Below are 27,295 nucleotides of genomic sequence, written 5' to 3'. Positions count from 1 at the left end.
TTTAAAACAACCATTTTTGGTTCAGCACCTGGGTAGCATTGCTGATTTGTGGCTACATTTAGACACCAATCAGCAAGCGCTACCCAGGTGCTAAAAAAAAAATGGGACAGCTCCTAAGCTTAGATTCAAATAAAGATACTAAGAGAACAAATACAAATTGATAATAGGAGTAAATTAGAAAGGTGCATACAATTGCATGCTCTATCTGAATTATGACATTTTTATTTTGACTAGACTATCCCTTTAAGTACCATATTTATTCACAGAAAAAAAATAGACAAATAAATTACTAAAAGTCAAATCCTGATATAGGTACCTATAAATGTTAGTGCCGGCACTACGGATCCTATAAAATTCACAGTTTACCCAAGAAAAAAATATAAACGAAGATCCCAATGGGTCAATGTTCAGAATCGATCCAGTGCGAAAGACAAAGACATATGGCATCATATTCCACACTTGAACTTTAACTCCACGGAGCAGATTTCTCTGGTGTTTAACTCCATTCAAATGATTTCCATAAAAGGTGTATAATCTCTTAAATGTTACTACATTTGTTTTAGTAACTGAAATACAGTAAGTTGCTTTATTGGCAAGTATTTATTGATGGTTCTTCTGGAACTGAAAACATTCTTTACATTATATAAATATTGTAATTATCCTTTATTTTCAATTGTCAGTTCCACATGTGATCATATAAGAGATAATTTATTATGCTTTCTATAATTCTTCATAAGCACTTTATATCATTTTCTCTTGTAGTTTTCTATAACGCATTTTCATCTACTCATTTTGTTCTCTACTCTTATATCTCCATATGACATTTACAGTATATATACAATATAGATCTATATGACATCTCCATATATAACTTCTTTGACTGCTCAATATAAGCCATAAGTCATCCTGTTGACCAATTCAGCCATTCCCTATAATATACCCTGTTGATCAGTACAGCTTCTGCCTCTTACTACAGCTTCTGCCTCTTACTACAGCTTCTGCCTCTTACTACAGCTTCTGCCTCTTCTCTTACTACTCCATATAACCTTAAAGGGACAGATAGAACATACAATTTTAAACAACTTTCCAATTTACTTTTATTATCAAATCTGCTTAATTTCCTTAATATCAGCAATGCCCTACTGAGGGCTAACCGAACACATCTAATCAGTTAATCACAAGAGACAAATGTGTGGCACCAATCGCCAGCTAGCTCCCACTAGTGTATGATATGTACCTATTCTTTTTCAACAACGTATAAAAGAGAACAAGGTACATTTGAAAATACAAGTGAATTTAAAAGTTTCTTAAAATAATTTGCTCTATCTGAATCATTTTAATTTGGGCTTTCCTATCCCTTTAACCTATAAACTTACTATTTCTCCATATACCTCATCTATATAAACTCTACCTACAATTCAACCTCTTTTTGTTCAATATATTCCCTTCTTATTTACCTGTTTATTTCACATGACATCTACCCTGACATAGATATTGCCACCACTTGCCCTAAGAATAAGAAAGATAAAGGGACACTGAACCCCAAAAAAATATTTTGTGATTCAGATAGAGCATGCAATTTTAAGCAACTTTCTAATTTACTCCTATTATCAATGTTTCTTCGTTCTCTTGCTATCTTTATATAAAAAGAAGGCATCTAAGCTTTTTTCTTGGTTCAGAACTCTGGACAGCAGTTTTTGATTGGTGGATGAATGTATCCACCAATCAGCAAGGACAACCTAGGTTGTTCACCAAAAATGGGCCGGCATCTTAACTTACATTCTTGCATTTCAAATAAAGATTCAAAGAGAATTAAGGGAATTTGATAATAGGAATAAATTAGAAAGTTGCTTAAAATGTCATGCTCTAGCTGAATCACAAAAGAAAAAATTTGGGTTCAGTGTCCCTTTAACGTGACAATTTGCATGACAATTAAATGAATAAATAACTTAAAATAGAGAAAGCAATTTTTTCCCTGATTCACTAAGTTTGAATGCTGGATTTAAAAATAAAAATAATGACAGATAGATAGATGATAAATAAACATATAGATAGACAATAAATAGAAAGATAGATAAATAGATAGATAAATAGATAAAAGATAGACAGATGATACATATATAGAAAGATTGATGATAAATAGATAGAAAGATACATAGATAAATAGATAATAGACTAGACAAACAGACTTATCACTTAGTACATTTGCCCCTGTAGCCCTTTAACCCATTGTCTTGCATCAGAATATTACGTTTTGTCCATAGCAGCATGTATTTGTTTATTATATAGTTTTGAATCAGTGGTACATTGGTTACTTCAGCTTGAACAGTTTAACCTCTTGCCCCAGAAGTGAGGCCATATTTTTCTTAATTCATTCTTTTCATAATGGTGAACTGTTATGAGTTTATTAAAGGCACAGCAATTGTAATTAATCCTGTGCCCATTAAAAACTCCATTTGGAGGTTTAGTTGGTGGTATATTTAATTCATATAAGCAAACACCCATAAAGGAGTCTTCCATGGGAAGTATTCTTATCATTTGTGCAACATCATAGATCTTTTTTGCCATATCCACAGAGAAAACATATCCAGGCCCTGAACAGTATGGTGGGTAGGTATCATTAGGGTAGACTTCCTTGGGTACATACCATTTGTAAACCTTATCTCGTAAAGGCCCTGTGTTAGCCACAATATAACCTGAAAAATAGTTTTCACGAGTGGGCAACTCAGGGCGAAGAAGTTGGTAAATGAGAAATTCAACATTGAGAAACATGTCATTGTCTATTTTTATTGCATATTTGGCATTGGGACAGAATTTGGTCAACCACTCCATTCCCATTAATGTTTTTAGTGACAAATTATAGTAGGTATCTAAAAAGTCTTGTTGTATGATGTCGCCATTAATAATATTTTCCTCTTCTAGTAGATTTTGCGTAGCATCTGGTGCAACAGGATTGACTCCAACAAGGAAAAGTGTTGTGACTTCAATTTTTCCATAGATACTTTCATTTCCCCATGTTTCTCGAATGGCGATCCTAGTTGCCACATCATGGCTTTCTCCGATCACCAGAAGAACAAGGAAGGGTTGTCTGTTCAGGCACTTCTCTGGATGATTAATAAGGAATTTGTATGGATATGGGTAAGGAGGCACTAAAGGATGGCGGAAGGTTGCATTAGGTTTCATCACCTGTCGTTCCTCAATGGGGATATTCAAATTATTCTTCAAAACGTCATAATTTTCAAACAGAATGAAAAGTCCAACAATAAAAATGAGAAGTAAAGTGTAGAATTTAAAGCGGCAACAAGAATTATAAACAGTCATGTTTATAACAATGTCAGGGAAGGTCACAACGGCTCCTGTGCAAAAGATAATAAGGATGCTGTTAAAGATGAAGACAATTACTGGTATCCAAAATGTAATATGTGTGTGGGCTGTGTGTATGTATAAATATATATATATATATATATATATATATATATATATATATATATATATATATATCCCCTTAAGGACAATGACATTTTTCAATTTCTTACCCATAAAGGGACATTAAACCCAAACATTTTCTTTCATTATTCTGATAGAGAATACCATTTTTAATAAAAGTTTCCAATTTACTTCTATTATCAAAAATGTTTCATTCTCATGTTATTCTTTATTAAAGAGATACCTAGGTAGGTAGCGTGCACATGCCTGAAGCACTACAGGACAGGAAATAGTGCTGCCATCTAGTGCTCTTGCTAATGTATAACATTGTTGCAAAACTGCTGCTATATAGTGCTGCAGACACGTGCACACTGCTGAGCTTACATTTATGCTTTTCAAATAGGGATAGAAAAAGCAGAAAACGAAGAAAATATGATAATAGAAGTAAATTAGAAAGTTGTTTAAAATGGGAAGAAAAGGGAAATGTACAATTCCTGAGTGTAACAAAAGCTAAAGAGGTTCTGGTATAGATTAATATAGATTCCTCTGCTTTATATAACTGTTAAAATACAGGATTACACGCATGTTTTTTGTATTATGCTTTAACATTTTGCGTTTAAAACGAGTCAATGATGTAAAATTATCAGAGTCTTGATCTCAACAACATAAGAACTACAAAAACAAGTTAAAGGGCCATGATACCCACATTTTTTCTTTCAAGATTTAGAAAGACAATGCATTTTTAAACATCTTTCTAATTTACTTCTATTATCTAATTTGTTTTATTCTCTTGATATTCTTTGCTGAAAAGCATATCTAGATATGCTCAGTAGCTGCTGCTTGGTTGCTGCACATATAAGCCTCACGTGATTGGCTCACCCATGTGCATTGGTTTTTCTTCAAATAAGGATATCTAAAAAATGAAGCAAAATAAATAATAGAAGTAAATTGTAATGTTGTTTAAATTTGTATGTTCTATCTGAATCATGAAAGAAAGATTTTGGGTTTAGTGGCCCTTTAACTAGGGAAGGGAAACTTCTTTTAGTTGTAGAATTCCTTGAATAATAGGCTCTTATTATATCTAGAAAGTTAGAAGATTTCCTAAAGATATACTTTTGCTAGTTTAAGTGTTTGCGACGTTGCTCTCATAGTATTAATATATATACATGTTGCTGTGATGATTTAAATATTTTTCTTTTTGATAACTAGATGTACGTTACCGGTACAAAATATAAACACTTTCAATAATTATCTCCCTTTTCTTATTGCCACAGCTGGACTTTTCACATAATTAATTAAATCACCCCTAAACAAGCACTTTTTTTTTCTCTCCCTTTCCCTCCTTGCACCTGCACTGCCCACTTCCCCCTCACTCCCCTGCTCTGAGGTTTAAATACCTCTCCAAACCTCACTCCCCCACGGATGGTTCTGTAATTACAGAGCAATTCGTTATAATTTTCTGCACGGCAACAATTTTCACTTCCTTGATTTTTTTTGGCACATGGATAAATTTTTACACACCACACGTAAGACCCCTTCTCCAGCCATGGCAGCCAGACAGAGGGACAAGAAATTGAGGAATACCCAAGAAACGGTTACTGATATACAACCAATCTTGGCGAATGTATCAATGTTACAAGAAGCAACAAGTATTCAAAATTTAGTTACTAGCATCTCAGACGCTCTTTCCCCTAAATTCGATGCCCTTAAAATTGAACTTAGACAAGATATTCATTTGCTAATCAAATGCTTCCACGCAGGTGGAAAAAGTCCAGCAGTGAATGGACCGAGAAAGTAAAGTTTAAAAAGTGCCTTTATTAGATATTCATTAAAAATACTGTGAGTAGTCACAGAGAGTCAAAAGCAATATCACAGCCTAAAGCAAGTCAGCCTAATGACTCAATATCATACGCTACAGGAGCCACTAGGCTGACTTTCTTTAGGCTGTGATATTGCTTTTGATTCTCTGTGACTACTCACAGTATTTTTAATGAATATCTAATAAAGGCACTTTTTAAACTTTACTTTCTCGGTCCATTCACTGCTGGACTTTTTCCACCTGCATGGAAGCATTTGATCTGCATTACAGTTTGGCGGTTTGTCCTGGCACTATACCGCTCCCAGCAGCTCTACAAACACTCCCTCTTACCAGACGCTCACCAAAGTGTTTACACGACCGGAGGAACAACCTCCCAACAACTATATGTCTGTGATTTACAAGCATTTCAAGCGCTGGTTCTGCTGAAAAAGGGAAACTCAGCCCCTGCATTATAAGAAGAAGGGTGAGTGAGTGCTTTGTTAAAATTTTCCCTGTATATTTGAACTTCCTATACTATACTACAGATTATTTTTCCACATATACATTTTGTGGGACTATTCTACACGAATATAATTGCTCTTGGTGTGATATACAAGGTTTACAGCTGTTATTGGAAGATTTATTCATATATTTTTTTCATATACACATTACTATACCTGTATAACCGCTGAAGAGACATCACACCTTGATTGGATGGGAGTTTTTCAATATACTATTATATCCCTTCAGGTTTGCATATGACACAGATGCAAATTTAGGGATATTGTTCAGTTCTTTTTTCTTTATTCATTTGCTAACACAGGAGGTTCAGCAGTTTTCCACTAGGTTGCAAGAAGTGGAACAAAGGGTGTCAGACCTGGAAGACCTAACAATTCTACATTGTTCTAAGCTCGAAACGACAAATATTAATATACAAAAAATCCAAAACAAATTTGAAGATTTAGAGAACAGTTCCAGACGGGACAATATAAGAATTATAGGTCTTCCAGAGGAACAACAAGATGAGAATCTTATACCCTTTATTTCAGAGTTACTGCAGAGAATTTTGAAAATACCACTCACACATCAACCTATATTGGTTGAAAGAGCGCATAGATTAGAACCCCTCCGGACAGACAATAAAGGCAGAAATAGACCCAGACCAGTTATAGCTAAGCTATTAAATTATCAGGACAAAATTAGGTTATTTCAATAATATCGTAAACAGCAGCCGATTACATTTGAAGGGGCCACAATTTTAATGTTTCAGGATTTCTCAGCTGACACGGCAGCAAAAAGACGGGAGCTTACTCCCATCTGCTCCAAATTTATACAAAAAGGTTTTCGAGCAATGATAATATACCCCCATAAACTTAAAGTTATAACGCATGAAGAAACGCACTGGTTCGAAGAAACTAGCTCGGCTAAAATTTTTTATAAAACACTTGACCCCATAACAATAATAAAAAGTAGAAGTGTAATATAACGTGGAAACTAATAAAGAAAGGTTCTGAAAGGCAGGTTTTCATTAGGGAAGACCCCTGTTTTTTTTTTCTCTTTTCTTTTCGTTTCTCTCCTCTTGTCCCCCCATCCTTCTCTATTAAATTAATCAAATAGATAAATGCAAAATAGTGTCATGGAATGTAGGAGAGATCTCTACACCTATTAAATGAAAGTTAATTCTTTCACAATTACGCAAATCCCAAACCGATATTGGTTTCATCCAAGAAACCCATCTAACTGCAGAAGAAACTTTAAAATAAAAAATTTCCTGGGTTAAAGAGGTATACTATGCTGCTGGTGTTAAGAGAAAGAGAGGGGTAGCAATATTAATAGGTAAAAAATTAAATCCAGAAGTTGTCCACTCTGTGGCCGATCCGGGGGGGAGATATGTTTTTCTAAAATTAAAGATTGCCCAGAGGATGTATACACTTTGTAATACATATGGTCCAAATGTGTTTGATTTAGACTATTGGAATGCTCTTCAGTCAAAGCTTCTTTCTTATGCTTAAGGTTTCTTGATTGTTGGTGGTGATTTCAACATGGCACCTCAATGTCCACTTGATAGGCTAAGACAGGATACTAAATGTCTGAAACAAAAAAGAGACAACCTAGAATCCAAGATGTATAAAAAAAGTATGTCCATTTTAGCTATATGTGATATATGGAGAAAACAGAATCCAACTACTCAGTTGTTTACGTGCCTTTCAAAGGCTCATAAAACCCTGTCGAGAATCGATATATTTTTGATTGATGAACGGATTTCAACAACAAGGGTCAAATCTGCAATAATGCCGATTCTAATTTCAGATCATGCACCTATCTCTCTCGTGCTGCAATTAGCCCATAACTACTCCACTCCAGCGTGCTTTTTCTTCCCATATTATTTAGTATCTGACTCAAAATTTAAAAATTGGCTTGTAAATAAATATAAAGAATATGCATATTTTAATAGGGAATATTTGAAAAACCCTGACATATTTTGGGAGACTGCAAAAGCAGTGATGAGGGGGGAAATTATTGCATATAACGCTTCTCTGCTTAAAAAAATTAGACTAAGGGAAAAAGAATCGTGCCAATTTTTGCTTAATTCTTACAATCAATATCTATTCGATAAAACCCCTCTTAATTGGGCAAAATATGTAAGAGCAAAAAATGAGAGGGACACCTTTGCTCTATCTCAAGAAACACAAAAAGAGCTGAAAACTCAGGCCAGAATGTACAGGTATGGCAACAAGTCAGGTAGATTGCTGGCCAAATTAATTAAAAATGAAAAAAAAAAAACCAGTTAAATATAGATAAACTTCAGTATAAAGGGGAATATCTTACTAAACCTGATGATATTTTGAATGTATTTCAGGATTATTTTAAAGAGCTTTATACACTCAAAGTTAAGAACGTAAAGAATTCAGCTGATTTCTAGAGTAAATTAAATTAAATATCCCACTCTGGCTCCAGAAGTTTCTAATAGTCTTAATGCCCCTGTTACGGTAGAAGAGATTGGAAAAATAATATCTAAACTCTCTTTAAACAAAGCAGCTGGCCAGATGGTCTTCCCAGTGAATTCTATAAAATTCTGCTTGACGAAGCTATTCCACATCTATGTACTCTTTTTAACAGTTTCTATATTGATGGCAAATCTATTCCACCTTCTTTTTCCCAGTCTTATACAACACTGATACTTAAGGGAGGTAAGGATCCCTCATGCAAAGAATCATATAGACCTATAGCTCTTCTGAATGCCGATTGTAAAATCTTGGCTGCAGTCCTGGCATCTAGATTACAAGGGGCACTTGCAAAAATTATTCACACAGATCAATCAGGGTTCCTAAATAATAGGAACTCTGCTGCAAAAATCAGGGAGGTCTTGGTTGTGACAAAATACTATGAGGCATTGTCCGGTGTCAATAGTGGGGGAGAGGGCACACATGATCTCGCTATCATATCCATCGATGCCGAAAAGGCGTTCGATTTGATTATTCATGAACATATCTATTCTTCACTAAATCACTTTGGTATCAGTGGCAAGTTTACTGATTTTATAGCGAATTTATATACTCAACCTGCTACAAAACTGATAATAAATAATCATTTTTTTTCCACTATTTTGTTAGGTAGGGGGACGCGTCAGGGTTGCCCTCTCTCCCCGCTTCTTTTTAACATTGCTATTGAGCCCCTGGCAATTAAAATAAGACAATCCCTCGATGGTATTAAAATCTATAATTATGAAATTAAAATTGGGCTTATTGGGATTTGCTTATTTATATGACAAATACTAAATTAAATATGCCAAAGCTTTTTCACATAATGGACCACTTTGGTTCCTTTTCGGGATATAAAGTGAACTTCACGAAATCTGAAATACTCTGGCTTAAAAACAATAAAAATTCTTTAATAAATATTCCACTCCGGCAGGTTACAGACTCTTTTAAATATTTAGGGATTAACATTCCAGTTAAAACTGCGGATTTCTACAACCTTAACATTCCCCCAGTGCTGAGAGTGATCAAAGAAAAACTTAAAAATTGGAAGAACTTGCCAATATCATTATCTGGTCATATTGCCTTATTTAAAATGGCTCTCCTTCCAAAATTACTGTATATTCTTCAAAATACATCAATAATATTATTAGAAAAAGATATACGATTAATTAATAGTGCACTTATAGAATTTCTCTGGCAAGGGAGGAGATCCAGAAAGTCTTTAGGGAAACTCTCAGTACCAAGGGAAAGCAGAGATCTAGATTTGCCTGATATACGGTCTTACAATCTCTGCTTTCTTGCGCGTATAGTCACAGATTGGATTTCATGTAACAATTATGTTCTAAATAATGAATTGGAATCCAATATTTGTTATCCGTATCAGTTATCTGCACTGATCCATTTAGGCCTAAAAGAAATTCCGACAGAAATTAAAAAGCTAAAAACAATTTATAATCAGCTGAAAGCATGGCAAAGAATAGCAAAACTTCTTTCAATTAATAGCAAAGCCTCCCCATATCTTCCGATATTAGGGAATCCCACATTTCAAGCAGGTATTCACTCTGGGGTCTTTATCAGGTGGCACTCTGCTGGTTTAAAGAAGGTCCATCAAATAATAGACGAAGAGAGACAATGTATTAAATCATTCCAGGAACTAAATATAGAATTTAGCTTGCCAAACAGAGACTTTTTCGCCTATTTGCAACTCAGGCACTTTGCGCTGGAATTAGTCAAAGAAAAAGGCTGGAATTGGAGGATGGGTAAACTTGAAGATTGACTGTTGTTAACTAGAAATGGTCGTATGTCCATTGCACTATGCTATGTTTTCTTAGGTCTAAATAAAGGAACCCCCGTTTTAATACAACTGGCTACACACTGGAGTGTATTAATGGATCAGAGTAATATAGAACTAAAAACTCTCCAACTTTCAATTAAAAAGATGGCTCAGAATACACTTTCGGCTACGTGGCGAGAGGCCCATGTTAAATTTCTCCATAGGGCATATTTTACCCCCGAGAAAGGTTACAGGTGTGCCAACCCAGGGTTTAATAAATGTCCTAAATGTTCATATCTTGCAGCTGATTTTCTACACATGGTATGGTATTGTCCAAAAATTAGGATCCTCTGGTCTAAAGTGGAATATTGGTTAAAAAATGTATTAAAAATAGCCCCTCTTTCTCTAACACTATATCAGATAGCATTTTGTTTAAGGGAAGAATCTGGCATACAAAATAGTGAAAAAGTTGTAATTTCTACTATTTTAGCCACTAGATATCTAATCTGCAAAAAATGGAAGAGTCGCTCGATTCCAAGTCTCTCTGAAGTGAAAAACTGCATTAAAAAACAATGCATATTAGAACAAAGGAACACAAATTTAGATAATTAACAGAATATTAAAAGGTTCTTCGATACTTGGGCAATATTTCTAAAAATATTTTCCCCCACAGAAATAAATCATATAATTTTCCCTTTTCAAAATACAGAAACTGTTCTATTAGGGAACTGGTAGGGGGAGTGGGGGTGCGAGTAGGTCAAGAAGGAAAGGTATACTCTTGATGTTCTGTGGAGGTGTCTGTTTTTTTTTGTTGTTTTTTTTTTCCCCGCAGGTGGGGGGGATGAAATGGAATAGGGTTGAAAAAATTAAGAAAAAAGAAAAAACCCCAAGACATCGTTATAAGAGAATTTCATAGGATGTAACAATTTTATAAAGGGTGTTAAGCAGAATTAACATAATATTGTTTAAATTATGTAAGGCCAGTAGGCCACATTGTGCTTTAACAGTTTTGCAGTCTTTAAATGTTTTTTTATTTTTATTTTCTTTTTTCTGTACAAGATAATAATTGTATCATCTCTGATTCTTGAATGGTGTTTTGGTTTATAAATAAAAATGAAAAATAAAATAAAAAAATGTTATGTTCTATCTAAATCATGAAAGAAAAAAAATGGGTTTTACGTCCCTTTAAGGACCAGGGCTATTTTTACATTTCTGCAGTGTTTGTGTTTAGCTGTAATTTTCCTCTTACTCATTTACTGTACCCACACATATTATATACCATTTTTCTCGCCATTGAATGGAATTTCTAAAGATACCATTATGTTCATCATATCTTATAATTTACTATAAAAAAAATATATAAAATATGATGAACAAATTGAAACAAAACACACTTTTTTAACTTTGACCCCCAAAATCTTATACATCTACAACCACCAAAAAACACCCATGCTAAATAGTTTCTAAATTTTGTCCCCTGAGTTTAGAAATACCCAATGTTTACATGGTCTTTGCTTTTTTGCAAGTTATAGGGCAATAAGTACAAGTAGCACTTTGCTGTTTCCAAACCTTTTTTAATTTTTTTTTGCATAAGTTACATTGTAACACTGATATCTGTCAGGAATCCCTGCATGTATGTATGTATATATATATATATATATATATATATATATATATATATATATATATATATAATTTAGTAGACACCCCAAAGTATTGATCTAGGCCCATTTTGGTATATTTCATGCCATCATTTCACCTCCAAAAAGCGATCAAATAAAAAATTGTTCACTTTTTTACTAACTTTTTCACAAACTTTAGGTTTCTCACTGAACTTATTTACAAACAGCTTGTGCAATGGAAGCACAAATCGTTGTAAATGCTTCTCGTTCTCTGGGATCCCTTTTGTTCAGAAATAGCAGACATTTATGGCTTTGGCATTACTTTTTGATAATTAGAAGGCCGCTAAATGATGCTGCGCACCACACTTTTATTATGCCCAGCAGTGAAGGGGTTAAATAAGTAGCTTGTAGGGAGCTTGTAAGGTTATTTTAGCTTTAGTGTAGTGTAGTAGACAACCCAAAATTTTGATCTAGGCCCATTTTGGTATATTTCATGCCACCATTTCACCGCCAAATGCGATCAAATAAAAAAAAAATCGTTAACTTTTTCACTAACTTTAGGTTTCTCACTGAAATGATTTACAAACAGCTTGTGCAATTATGGCACAAATAGTTGTAAATGCTTCTCTGGGATCCCCTTTGTTCCCCTTTTACCTACAAAAAATTACAACCCCCCCAACAGTAAAACCCCTCACCTAACCAACCCCCAAAAATAAAAAACCTAAGTCTTAAAACAACCTAAGCTACCCATTGCCCCTAAAGAGGCATTTGTATGGGCATTGCCCTTAAAAGGGCATTCAGCTCTTTTACTGCCCATCCCTAATCTTAAACCCCCCCCCCAAAAAAAAAAAAAAAACACTAACATAAGAAAATCTACTCACGGGTTCAGGAAGTCCGGACATCCATCTTCATCCAGGCATCGACAAGTCTTCATCCAGGCGGCGACATCTTGATCCATTGCGGGGGCATCTCCTATCTTCAGGTAGTGCAGAGCTGTGGAGGTGCGAAGCATCATTGCCGGCTGCGCTGGCATCCAGCGTGGAGGATCCTCTTCATACGATCACCGTTGTACACTGAAGCTTGAATGCAAATTTAAAAATGGGGCACCTTGCATTGCTATTAGCTGATATTCTCAAATAAGCCAATAGGATGAGAGCTACTGAAATCCTACTGGTTGATTTGAACAGCCAATATGATTTCAGTAGCTCTCATATCCGTGCCGACCAGCAAAGATGCTCTTCACCTCCACAACTCTGTGCCACCGGGATGAAGATAGAAGATGCCTCGCGATGGATCAAGAATGTCACCACCTGGATGAAGACTTCTCACCACCTGGATGAAGATGGATGTCCGGACATCAGGAACAGTGAGTAGATTTCCTGGGGTTAGTGTTAGTTTTTTTTTTTGGGGTGTTTTTTTTTTTTTTTAAGATTAGGAATGGGCAGTAAACGAGCTAAATGACCTTTTAAGGGAAATTCCATACAAATGCCCCTTTAGGGGCAATGGATAGCTTAGTTTTTTTTAGACTTAGGTTTTTTATTTTGGGGGGTTGGTTGGGTGGGGGGGTTTACTTTTACGGGGGACTTTTTAATTTTTTGCAGGTAAAAGAGCTGTTTAACTTAGGGCAATGCCCTACAAAAGGCGCTTTAAGGGCTATTGGTAGTTTATTGTTAGGTAAGGGGGTGTTTTTATTTGGGGGGGCATTTTAATTTTTATAGGGCTATTAGATTAGGTTAATTTTTATTATTTTGGATAATTTTGTTTATTATTTTTTGTAATCTTAGATTTTATTTATTTTTCGTAATGTTTTTTTTTATTCGTAGTGTTAGGATTTTATAATATTGTAATGTTAGGATTCTTTATTTTTAATCACAGTGCTAGGATTTTAAAATTTTGTAATGTTAGGATTTTTTTATTTTTCATTTCTTTCATTTATTTTATATAGTAATGTTAGTTTAATTTATAGTTTAAACTTAGGTTTTTTAATTTCACAGGTGAGTTTTTATTTATTTAAAGATAGTTATATTGTAAGTTTAATTTAAAGTTAGGGGGTATTAGGTTTAGGGGTTAATAGTTTAATTTAGTGTGTTGCAATGTGGGTGGTTTAGGGGTTGATAGGTTTAGTTTATTAAAAGTGTTGTGGGGGACCGGCTGTTTAAGGAGTTAATAGGTTTAGATCATTAGTAGCAATGTGGGGGACTGGTGGTTTAGGCGTTAATAGGTTTAGTTTATTAGTAGCGATGTGGGGGACCGACAGTTTAGGGGTTAATAGTTTTATTATAGTGTTGGTGATGTGGGGGGCCGGCAGTTTAGGGGTTACTAGATTTATTTAGTGTTGGCGATGTGGGTTGGCAGCGGTTTAGGGGATAATAAGTTTAATATAGTATTTGTGATGCGGGAGGGTGGAGGTTTAAGGGTTAATAGGTAGTTTATGGGTGTTAGTGTACTTTGTAACATTTTAGTTATGAGTTTGCAAAATCCATAACTATTGGTTTTAGATCACGCAATGGATCGAGGCGGTATAAGCTATAACGCTAGCGTTATAGCCTGCCCGAACAACTTGTAATAAGGCACTTTTTAAGTGCGGAATGGATCATTGCGTTACAGGCTAAAACGCTTGCGGGAGACCTGCCATTCCACGGCCAATGGCCAGTTTTTCAGTGGTATAGCCGTATCGCACCATAACATAAAACTTGTAATTTAGCCATTAATTTTTCCATTTACTACAATCAATACCTTTTGTTACATTAAAAGCACAAATAAAAAATACAACACTAGTTTTTTGTCTCACCGCTCAGGCATAAACATTATTTGCTCTTTGGTAATGTATAGTAAAAATATTCTGTAGTGTGTCACATTATTCAATATTTGCATATTTGCTTCAGTGTACAATACATTGTGATGGCTATTGTTATATACATTTTTGTTAAGAGGACTTTCTAATGAATTAATTACTAATTTTAATTTGATAGAGCCTGTAACTTTTGTAGAACTGACCCTAGCTACAATGACTAAGACTACAAGTCAAGCACAACTGATAATGCACAGTGAGCTATTTTGCACCCTGCAGTGTGCAAACAGTAATGCTCTATCAGGTATTACAAGTTGTTGGTTAAAATGTTTAACCAAAGTATTTTTAATATACCCATTACTTATATAGCCCCCCTATACTTTCAAAGCAAAGCTGTAGCAGCACACTTATTGACGGTTACATTTTGTGCTTGTGCATAATCCCAAATACTGTGTGGGAGTGGGAAGAGGTTGAGGGTGTCAGTTAGTTTGTGTGGGTACATACTAGGCGGGCAGCAGTGTTGTGTGTGGGTATAGCTCAGACAGTCCTTTAAATTTGGGGCACTGATGAACAGCGTGAGGGAAGCAAGCAAGATCCCCCAATCTACGACAATCACGCAAGATGAGGGAGAGTAGGGAGATATGTACGTGTGTGTGTATATGTGTGTGTCTGTGTATGTACGTATATATTTGTGAGTGTATGTATGTGTATATACGTGTTTAGATGGATGTTTGTCTATGTGTATGCATGTATGTGTGTTTTTTATGTGTGTATGTGTAAGTATGTATGTATGTGCCCTTGTATGTATTTGTACAGTATGCGTGGGTATTTATGTATGTGTGTATATGTATGAGTGTGTAAATGTATGTGTGTGTATTTATATTTGTGTGTATATGTATGTGTGCATTTGTATGTGTGGGCAGTTGTGTATATGTGTATACGTATGTGTGTATGTATGCATGCATGTTTTTATGTATGTATAAGTATGTATGTATGTGCCTTTGTATGTGTATCTATGTGTGGGTGTTTGTGTATGTGTGTATATGTATGAGTGTGTAAATGTATGTGTGAGTATTTATATATATATATATGTGTGTATATGTATGTGTGTGTATATGTATGTGTGGGTATTTACTGTATGTATGTGTGGATACGTATGTGTATATGTATGCATGTGTTTATGTATGTGTGTATATGTATGCATGTATATATATATAAATATATATATATATATATATATATATATATATATATATAGGTATTTGTTTATGTGTGTGTAGTGTGTATGTACTGTATGTATATATAACAATTATATATAACAATACATTCAACTTTGACCTGAACTTTAAACCGACCATGGCCTAGGATACAAGTAAAGCGCTATTGATACAGCAGGGTGCGCTATCAACGTCATGGGTCTGAGCTCTGAATAGCGCACAATCTTGAGCAAGATTACAGAACATATTAAAGTAACTGAAATTGTAGAAAAAAAATGACAATATAGAAAGTGTTTGGGTAACTATAGAAACTGAAGGGAAACAGGTATTTAGAATAGGAGTAGTATTTAGAACACCATTACAGTATGAAGCATCAGACAATTTATTAATTGATGAAATAGCCAAAATTACAATGAAGGTCAATGTTATAGTAGTGGAGGACTTTAATATGCCTGATGTAGACTGGGAAGTACCTGTTGCCAAATCAACTAGGAGTAAATATATTATGTAATCTTTACAAGGGGAATCTCTTGAGCAACTAGTAAAAGAACCAACACAAAAAGGAACTATATTAGATTTAGTACTTACAAACAGTGATATAGGGGCCTATTTATCAAGCCGTCAACCTCAAATACGCTGGAATTCTGCAGCGTATTTGTGGCAAGGCTGATTCGCCTTAGTTATCAAGCGCTTTACACCGGCAAAAGTAGAATATAGTGACGTAAGCTTCGATCCGCCGGACTCAGTCCGACACAGATCGATTCTTACGTCACTACAGATGTTCCGAACACAAGTGCGGCACAATCTGACTACTTTTGCTAGTTATCAAAAAACTAGCAGGTACGCTCGGCACTTTTCCGGCCCAGCGTACCTGGAGGCGGCGGATCCCATAGGAATCAATGGGAGTCTGACCATAGCGAAAGTTCATGTTTGCTGCTGCCAGACATCCCATTGATTTCTATGGGAGATGTCTACACCTAACACCCTAACATGTACCCCGAGTCTAAACGCCCCTAATCTGTCCCCCTACACCGCCGCAACTAAATAAAGTGTTTACCCCCTAAACCGCCGCTCCCGGAGCCCACCGCCACTATAATAAATATGTTAACCCCTAAACCGCCGCTCCCGGAGCCCACCGCCACTATAATAAATATGCTAACCACTAAACCGCCACTCCCGGTCCCCGCCGCAACTATAATATATGTATTAACCCCTAAACCGCCGCTCCTGGACCCCGCTGCCACCTACATTATAGCTAGTAACCCCTATCCTGCCCCCCCTATACCGTCGCCCTCTATAATAAAGTTATTAACCCCTATCCTGCCGATCCCGGACCTCGCCGCAACTAAATAAATAGTTTAACCCCTAAACCGCCACTCTCGGACCCCGCCGCAACCTATATTTAACTTATTAATCCCTAATCTGCCCCCCTACACCGTCGCCACCTATGATAAATGTATTAACCCCTATCCTGCCCCCCTAAACCGCCGCCACTGTAATAAAATTATTAACCCCTAAACCTAAGTCTAACCCTAACACCCCTCTAACTTAAATATTAATTAAATAAATGTAAATAATATTTCTCTTATTAAATAAATGAATCCTATTTAAAACTAAATACCTTTAAAATAAACCCTAATATAGCTACAATATAAATAATAATTATATTGTAGCTATCTTAGGATTTATTTTTATTTTACAGGCAAATTTAAATTTATTTTAACTAGGTACAATAGCTATTGAATAGTTATTAACTATTTAATAGCTACCTAGTTAAAATAAAGAGAAATTAATCTGTAAAATAAAAACTAACCTAAGTTACAATTACACCTAACACTACACTATCATTAAATAAATTATTCCTATTTAAATCTAAATACCTACCTGTAAAATAAACCCTAAGATAGCTACAATGTAATTAATAATTACATTGTAGCTATTTTAGGATTTATATTTATTTTACAGGTAAGTTTGTATTTATTTTAGCTAGTTAGAATAGTTATTAAATAGTTATTAACTATTTAATAACTACCTAGCTAAAAGAAATACAAAATTACCTGTAAAATAAATCCTAACCTAAGTTACAATCAAACCTAACACTACACTATCATTAAATTAATTAAATAAATAAACTACAAATAACTACAATTAAATACAATTACATAAACTAACTAAAGTACAAAAAATAAAAAAATCTAAGTAACAAAAAAAAAAAAAAATAAGTTACAAACATTTAAAACATATTACAACAATTTTAAGCTACTTACACCTAATCTAAGCCCCCTAATAAAATAACAAAGCCCCCCAAAATAAAAAAAATGCCCTACCCTATTCTAAATTTAAAAAGTTCAAAGCTCTTTTACCTTACCAGCCCTTAAAAGGGCCTTTTGTGGGGCATGCCCCAAAGAATTCAGCTCTTTTGCCTGTAAAAGAAAAATACAACCCCCCCAACATTACAACCCACCACCCACATACCCCTAATCTAACCCAAACCCCCCTTAAAAAAACCTAACACTACCCCCCTGAAGATCATCCTACCTTTAGTCGTCTTCAGCCAGCCGACCCACCAATGGAACCAAAGAGGAGATCCAGAGCAGAAGAAGTCATCATCCAGGCAGCGCTGAAGAAGTCTTCTATCTGATGAAGTCGCCGAAACCTACCTACATTTATTAACCCCTAATCTGCCGCCCCCAACATCGCTGCAACTATACTAAAGTTATTAACCCCTAAATCTAAGTCTAACCCTAACACCCCCTAACTTAAATATAATTTAAATAAATCTAAATAAAATTACTATAATTAACTAAATTATTCCTATTTAAAACTAAATACTTACCTGTAAAATTAACCCTAAACTAGCTACAATATAACTAATAGTTACATTGTACTGTATCTAGCTTAGGGTTTATTTTTATTTTACAGGCAAGTTTGTATTTATTTTAACTAGGTAGAATAGTTATTAAATAGTTATTAACCCTTCTCTCTATGTATTCCGTTCATACCGGGCAACAGTGATAGGGATTACTTTGAACGTTCCTTGTCGGTCTCCAGAATTGCCGGTCCCGTGACGCTGCTGAAAAGCGCAGTCTGATGTTGATGACGTCACTATCGTGGGACAATGCAGGCATAGAGGCACACTGAAGCAACGACGCCGCAACGAATCTGATCCCCAGTATTCACAGCCCAGTCGGAACCCATCTTCCTCCCCCAACGTTGTTCAGTTAAAAAGGAATCGTTTTCTACTGACTAATATTTACTGCACATAGCGGACTGTGTTTCCAGGATTTGGACAATGGAGCTGCTGGACATTTATACAGTAAGAGAAAAAAACATCTTTTCTTTTATCTAATACAGCAATGGATTATGTGATAGCTCTATTCAAGGTTATGGAACTGATATTAGCCTGTTAAATGTGAAGTTTAGCTAACACTGTCTGGAAAAAGCTTTTTCATATATATACATTTTTTTCAGTTGCTTAGCTGTTCACACAAAAACTCCTGTTGTTTCTTCTTGGAGTCTTTTAGCTATCATAAATACACTCTTGCTATATCTCCAAACAATCCAAAAATGTCACATTTAGTGAAACTGAATATGACTATGACACTTCTGACCAGGAAACCTCACAACAAAATACATTTAATGGTAATTCAATAGGGGACACCATTTCTGTATTAGATACCCCAATCCCTAGTACATCCTCCCGGTCAAAAAACGGGGTGGGCCCCAGCAAACCGAACATAAAGATAAAAACAAAAACCAAAAGAAAATACGTAGAGGGAGCAGGGGATGAGGGAGAAGGTGTAAATTACAACAGGTATCCCCAAAGGAAAAAAGTGTCCTACTGGACAACTCCTCCTTAAATAATGTTATTAATTTATCATCTAGAAATTTGAACAATCAGGAAATTTCACTTTTACAAAAAGGTTTGAGCTTTGCCCCCAGTTGTAGCTTTGACTTATTTTCCACCATTCTAGATGTAAACAGATTTGTAAGAGACCTCACCTTGAAAAAAAATATTTTTAATGATGAGTTAGAGGAACATAGTGTAACACAAGAAGATGGTGATAATAGCACTACCATTGAGCCCACGCATCATTTCAACTTTAACTTTCATGACCAAGCAGCCATGACAGACATGCAAGAACTTATGAGGGACAGTAATGTTGAACAAAGATTTGGCCCCTCAGAAAAAAGACATCGATCTTGGTAGATTTAAAGATAAAACCCATTTCTACCCTATACATAGTAGGGGCTTAAATCTACAGGTTTTTCAACAGACACTTGAGACTCAGCTCATTCAATTGGATAGTAAGAATAAAAGCACTACAAGTAAAGGTTTTAGAAACAACAATCTGACTGTACTTGAAAGAAAAGCTATTAATGATCTTAAAAATAATCCGAATTTAGTCATTATGGAATCAGATAAGGGTGGTAATACTGTTATCTTAAACAAATGTGATTATGTGGCAGAAGCCAATAGGCAACTTGCCAATGAGGATGTATACCAGCCCTTAATCTGTGACCCTACTGATACTTTTCGTAGATCATTAGCTAAGATAGTTCATAAGGCAAAATTGGATGGAGTGATTTCTGAAAAAGTGGTGGAGTATCTATTAACTAAATATCCAACTATGCCGATATTCCACCACTTGCCTAAACTTCACAAAGACCCCAAAAACCCTCCGGGCCACCCGATCGTGGATGGTATTGGTTTACTCAATGAGAAACTTTCGGATCTAGTTGACATGTTTCTACAGCCTATAGTTAATAATCTATATGGCTATTTACGAGACACTACAGCACTTATTGCACAGGTCGAACACATAACTTGGTGTGATAATTACAGATTGGTCACAATGGATGTGACATCATTATACACATCCATCCCTCACGATATGGGATTACAAGCATTGATGTTTTTTCTTACGAATTTCACCACGTATGATTTTCTGACAATTCAATTTTTGCACACTGCTGTCGAATACTTACTTACACACAATTTTTTTTATGTTCGAGGGCAAGTACTATCTCCAGAGATGTGGCACAGCCATGGGTGCGAAATTCACACCATCATATGCAAATTTATTATATGGGGTTTTGGGAGCTGTGCCACGTCTTTGGAGATACTAATCCCTTTCATGAGAACATTGTTTATTTTGGCAGGTATATAGATTATTTGCTTTTGGTGTGGGATGGGGACAGTTATTTGGTCCACCAGTTCCTTGAACATGCCAATAGCAATAATCTAAATCTTAAATTCACTATGTTTGAAAGTAGTGATCGCCTTAATTTTTTGGATGTCACACTTACTTCACATATTGACACACATTCTTTGGAGGTAGAATTATACAGAAAGAGTTCAGCGGTAACACTATTATTCACTCTTCTTCTTGTCACCCCAGGCACACCATTAATTCTATACCCTATGGCCAAATGATTAGGACCAAAAGAAATTGCACCACTGAGGATAAATTTCAATTACATGAAGCCAATACCGGCCACAGATTGGAAGTACGAGGTTATGATACAAAACTATTAAAGGAAACCAAGAATAGAGTGGATAAATTGAACAGAGATGATCTTCTCACTACTAAATGTGTGAGTAAAACACAGAACAAGAGATATAACAAAAAAACATATCTTACAACAAATTACAGTAAAGACTAGAACAAAATTTGTGGCATTATCTGTAATTGTTTGCCAATTTTAAAGAGTGATGCCAAGTTATGTAAAATAGTCCAACATGGTTGCAATTTTTCAGCACGTAAAGCAAAGACCTTAGGAAGCCTATTAGCTCCATCAATGTTACCGTCACAAACTAACCAATCCTGGTTAAAGAGAAGAATAGGTTCTATAAAATGCCAAGGAAACATTTGTAAAACCTGTACACACATACAACAGGGACCCAAATTTGTATCAAGTACAACAAATAGGGAGTTTGATATACGCTTTAGTATTTCATGTAGTACCAAATTTGTTATCTATTTACTCACATGCCAAGGATGTAAGAAACAGTACATGGGGCGCACTAAGCGTGCCCTACGTGACAGGTTTTTACAACATCTTAGAGACATTGGCAACCCGGATTGTACTACACTAATAGCTAAGCACTTTAGAGAGGAACATAATTCTAATGACGCCCTTTTGACAGTACAAGGTATTGACCATGTCCCCAGACATAGGAGGGAGGCGATAGAGAGAGACTTTTGGACCAATGGGAAGTGTCTTGGATTTTCCATCTCAAAACAAAGCACCCCTTTGGTCTAAATTCCATAATGGATGTTGATTTATTTTACTAATAAATGAATTATTGTTTTTTTTCATTTCTCAAAAAAATAAACTGAATAAAAGTAAAAAAATCTTTAAGTAGAGGTTTAATCCAACATCCATTTAGATTAAATCAGGGTAATATTTCCTACATATATCTAGCCATCTGATAGTTTTAAAAAAATATACTTCACATTTATGTTTGCTTAAAAATAAGAAAATTTAACATAAGAAAACAAAGGATAATCAGTGATTATTCATTTTCTAACCATGACCATTAAGTCAGTCATGGGTTAATTTAACAGATACATGTAATTGATAATTAACTTTACCTTTAAATTAAGGCTCTACCCAGCATTAGTTGTGCCAGTGAACAAGGGCTGACACCAGGCCCGAAACATGTTTGGCTGCTGCTGCTCAATGTCAGTTACAGGACTGTAGCTGATTTCTTGCTTTTTTCTTTCATGTTTTTACATGCAACTGATTTTAATATTTTTTGTACCCAATAAAGCTGTGTTTTTCAATTTTTTAAAAAATTGCCATTTTTTTTTCTCTTTTCATATGGTCTGGAGATGCGGATCAGCAGAGTGTTTGTATTGAATAAACTACCTAGCTAAAATAAAGACAAATTTACCTGTAAAATAAAACCTAACCTAAGTTACACTAACACCTAATACTACACTATAATTAAATTAATTCCCTAAATTATATACAATTAAATACAATTAAATAAAATTAGCTAAAGTACAAAAAAAACAAACACTAAATTACAGAAAATAATAAACAAATTACAAGATTTTTAAACTAATTACACCTAATCTAATCCCCCTAACAAAATAAAAAAGCCCCCCCAAAATAAAAAAGCCCTACCCTACACGAAATTACAAATAGCCCTTAAAAGGGCCTTTTGCGGGGCATTGCCCCAAAGTAATCAGCTCTTTTACCTGTAAAACAAATTACAAAACCCCCCCAACATTAAAACCCACCACCCACACAACCAACCCTACTCTAAAATCCACCCAATACCCCCTTAAAAAAACCTAACACTAACCCCTTGAAGATCACCTTACCGGGAGAAGTCTTCAACAAAGCCGGGAGAAGTCTTCATCCAAGCCGGGCGAAGTTGTCCTCCAGATGGGCAGAATTCTTCATCCAGACGGCATCTTCTATCTTCATCCATACACTATAATTAAATTAAATCCCTACATTAAATACAATTAAATACAATTAAATAAAATTATCTAAAGTACAAAAAAAACAAACACTAAATTACAGAAAATAATAAACAAATTACAAGATTTTTAAACTAATTACACCTAATCTAATCCCCCTAACAAAATAAAAAAGCCCCCCCCCCAAATAAAAAAGCCCTACCCTACACTAAATTACAAATAGCCCTTAAAAGGGCCTTTTGCGGGGCATTGCCCCAAAGTAATCAGCTCTCTTACCTGTAAAAAAAATTACAAATCCCCCCCCAACATTAAAACCCACCACCCACACAACCAACCCTACTCTAAAACCCATTCAATACCTCCTTAAAAAAAACTAACACTTACCCCTTGAAGATCACCTTACCGGGAGAAGTCTTCACCCAACCGGGCCGAAAGTCCTCAACGAAGCCGGGAGAAATCTTCATCCAAGCCGGGCGAAGTGGTCCTCCAGACGGGCAGAAGTCTTCATCCAGACGGCATCTTCTATCTTCATCCATCCGGCCCGGAGCGGGTCCATCTTCAAGACATCCGAGCGGAGCATCCTCTTTAATCGACGGCTAAAACAGAATGAAGGTACCTTTAAGTGACATCATCCAAGATGGTGTCCCTTGAATTCCGATTGGCTGACAGAATTCTATCAGCCTATCGGAATTAAGGTAGAAAAAATCCTATTGGCTGATGCAATCAGCCAATAGGATTGAAGTTCAATCCTATTGGCTGATCCAATCAGCCAATAGAATGCTAGCTCAATCCTATTGGCTTAATTCCGATTGACTGATAGAATTCTTGGATAATGTCACTTAAAGGTACCTTCATTCTGTGTTAGCCGTCGATTGAAGAGGATGCTCCGCGTCGGATGTCTTGAAGATGGACCCGCTCCGGGCCGGATGGATGAAGATAGAAGATGCCGTCTGGATGAAGACTTCTGCCCGTCTGGAGGACCACTTCGCCCGGCTTGGATGAAGATTTCTCCCGGCTTCGTTGAGGACTTTCGGCCCGGTTGGGTGAAGACTTCTCCCGGTAAGGTGATCTTCAAGGGGTAAGTGTTAGTTTTTTTTAAGGGGGTATTGAATGGGTTTTAGAGTAGGGTTGGTTGTGTGGGTGGTGGGTTTTAATGTTGGGGGGGATTTGTAATTTTTTTTACAGGTAAGAGAGCTGATTACTTTGGGGCAATGCCCAGCAAAAGGCCCTTTTAAGGGCTATTTGTAATTTAGTGTAGGGTAGGGCTTTTTTATTTTGGGGGGGCTTTTTTATTTTGTTAGGGGGATTAGATTAGGTGTAATTAGTTTAAAAATCTTGTAATTTGTTTATTATTTTCTGTAATTTAGTGTTTGTTTTTTTTGTACTTTAGATAATTTTATTTAATTGTATTTAATTGTATTTAATGTAGGGATTTAATTTAATTATAGTTTAGTGTTAGGTGTAATTGTAACTTAGGTTAGGTTTTATTTTACAGGTAAATTTGTATTTATTTTAGCTAGGTAGTTAGTAAATAGTTATTAAATATTTAATAAGTATTCTACCTAGTTAAAATAAATACAAAGTTGCCTGTAAAATTAAAACAAACCCTAAGCTAGATACAATGTAACTATTATTTATATTGTAGCTATCATACACCTATATTTAGAGTTTTGCGTTAGCCGTCCAAATCAGCGTTAAGGGGTCCTAACGCTGGTTTTGGCCGCCCGCTGGTATTTAGAGTCAGTCAGGAAAGGGTCTAACGCTCACTTTCCAGCCGCGACTTTTCCATACCGCAGATCCCCCTACATCAATTGTGCATCCTATCTTTTCAATGGGATCTTTCTAACGCTGGTATTTAGAGTCTTGGCTGAAGTGAGTGTTAGAACTCTAACGACAAAACTCCAGCCGCAGAAAAAAGTCAGGAGTTAAGAGCTTTCTGGGCTAACGCCAGTTCATAAAGCTCTTAACTACTGTGCTCTAAAGTACACTAACACCCATAAACTACCTATGCACCCCTAAACCGATATCCCCCCACATCGCTGCCGCTATAATCACATTTTTTAACCCCTAATCTGCCGACCGCACACCGCCGCAACCAACATTATCCCTATGTACCCCTAATCTGCTGCCCCTAACATCGCCGACACCTACATATTTATTAACCCCTAATCTGCCCCCCCACGTCGCCGCTACCTACCTACACTTATTAACCCCTAATCTGCCGACCGGACCTCGCCTCCACTATAATAAATGTATTAACCCATAAACCGCCTCACTCCCGCCTCAAAAACCCTATAATAAATAGTATTAACCCCTAATCTGCCCTCCCTAACATCGCCGACACCTAACTTTAAGTATTAACCCCTAATCTGCCGACCGGACCTCGCCGCTACTCTAATAAAGTTATTAACCCCTAAAGCTAAGTCTAACCCTAACCCTAACACCCCCCTAAGTTAAATATAATTTAAATCTAACAAAATAAAATAAATCTTATTAAATAAATTAATCCTATTTAAAGCTAAATACTTACCTGTATACTTACCTGGCTGTTCCGATCAGCCAATAGAATGCGAGCTCAATCTGATTGGATCAGCCAATCGGATTGAACTTGAATCTGATTGGCTGATTCAATCAGCCAATCAGATTTTTTCCTACCTTAATTCCGATTGGCTGATAGAATCCTATCAGCCAATCGGAATTCGAGGGACGCCATCTTGGATGACGTCACTTAAAGGAACCTTCATTCGTTGGGAGTCGCCGGAAGAAGAGGATGGATCCGCGTCGGCTGCTTCAAGATGGTCTTGCTCCGCGCCGGATGGATGAAGATAGAAGACGCCGCCTGGATCAACATGTCTACCGGTCTGGATGTCCTTTTCTTGCCGGATAGGATGAAGACTTCGGAGCCTCTTCTGGACCTCTTCTTGCCGGATAGGATGAAGACTTCGGAGCCTCTTCTGGACGGATCAGTTATACCCGGCGTGGTGAAGATAAGGTAGGGAGATCTTCAGGGGCTTAGTGTTAGGTTTTTTAAGGGGGGTTTGGGTTAGATTAGGGGTATGTGGGTGGTGGGTTGTAATGTTGGGGGGGGGTATTGTATGTTTTTTTTAAATGCAAAAGAGCTGTTTACTTTGGGGCATGCCCCGCAAAAGGCCCTTTTAAGGGCTGGTAAGGTAAAAGAGCTGTTAACTTTTTATTATAGACTAGGGTAGGGCATTTTTTTATTTTGGTGGGCTTTGTTATTTTTTTAGGGGGCTTAGAGTAGGTGTAATTAGTTTAAAATTCGTGTAATCTTTTTTTATTTTTTGTAATTTAGTTTAGTTGATTTAATTGTAGATAATTGTAGGTAGTTTAGTTAATTAATTTATTGATAGTGTAGTGTTAGGTTTAATTGTAACTTAGGTTAGGATTTATTTTACAGGTAATTTTATAATTATTTTAACTAGGTAGCTATTAAATAGTAAATAACTATTTAATAGCTATTGTACCTAGTTAAAATAAATACAAAGTTTCCTGTAAAATAAATATAAATCCTAAAATAACTACAATATAATTATTTGTTATATTGTAGCTATATTAGGATTTATTTTACAGGTAAGTATTTAGCTTTAAATAGGATTAATTTATTTAATAAGATTTATTTTATTTCGTTAGATTTAAATTATATTTAATTTAGGGGTGTGTTAGGGTTAGGGTTAGACCTAGCTTTAGGGGTTAATACATTTATTAGAGTAGCGGCGAGGTCCGGTCAGCAGATTAGGGGTTAATACTTGAAGTTAGGTGTCAGCGATGTTAGGGAGGGCATATTAGGGGTTAATACTATTTATTATTGGTTTTTGAGGCTGGAGTGCGGCGGTTTAGGGGTCAATACATTTATTATAGTGGCGGCGAGGTCCAGTCGGCAGATTAGGGGTTAATAAGTGTAGGTAGGTAGTGGCGACATTGGGGAGGCAGATTAGGGGTTAATAAATATAATATAGGAGTCGGCGATGTTAGGGGCATCAGATTAGGGGTACATAGCTATAATGTAGGCTGTGGAGGTGTACGGAGCGGCAGATTAGGGGTTAATAATAAAATACAGGGGTCAGCGATAGCGGGGACGGCAGATTAGGGGTTAATAAGTGTAAGGTTAGGGGTGTTTAGACTCGGGATACATGTTAGGGTGTTAGGTGCAGACTTAGGAAGTGTTTCCCCATAGGAAACAATGGGGCTGCGTTAGGAGCTGAACGCTGCTTTTTTGCAGGTGTTAG

General features: G+C 36.0%; 1 protein-coding gene across 3 annotated transcripts in view; it reads right to left on the bottom strand.

Annotated features, from left to right (window-relative positions):
* The window catches only part of LOC128663527 (beta-1,3-galactosyltransferase 2), a 124,373-nt gene that overhangs the window by 13,347 nt on the left and 83,731 nt on the right, over positions 1-27,295 (bottom strand). Inside the window, exons 1-2 of one of the 3 annotated variants that reach the window (XM_053717900.1) lie at positions 22,947-23,050; positions 582-3,356 (exon numbers count right to left, since the gene is read on the bottom strand). The exons of 1 other annotated variant lie outside the window; for it this stretch is intronic. In XM_053717900.1, the coding sequence (XP_053573875.1) occupies positions 2,317-3,321 (1,005 nt within the window). In that variant the 5' untranslated portion in view covers positions 3,322-3,356; positions 22,947-23,050 and the 3' untranslated portion in view covers positions 582-2,316. Of the gene's footprint in view, positions 1-581; positions 3,357-22,946; positions 23,051-27,295 lie in introns of those variants that run through there. One more of the 3 variants, XM_053717899.1, reaches the window with a different exon arrangement.

Source organism: Bombina bombina, chromosome 6, assembly GCF_027579735.1.
Source record: "Bombina bombina isolate aBomBom1 chromosome 6, aBomBom1.pri, whole genome shotgun sequence".
Classification (NCBI taxonomy): domain Eukaryota; kingdom Metazoa; phylum Chordata; class Amphibia; order Anura; family Bombinatoridae; genus Bombina; species Bombina bombina.
Note: the sequence above shows the minus strand (reverse complement) of the source record. Positions and strands in the feature narration are given on the sequence as shown.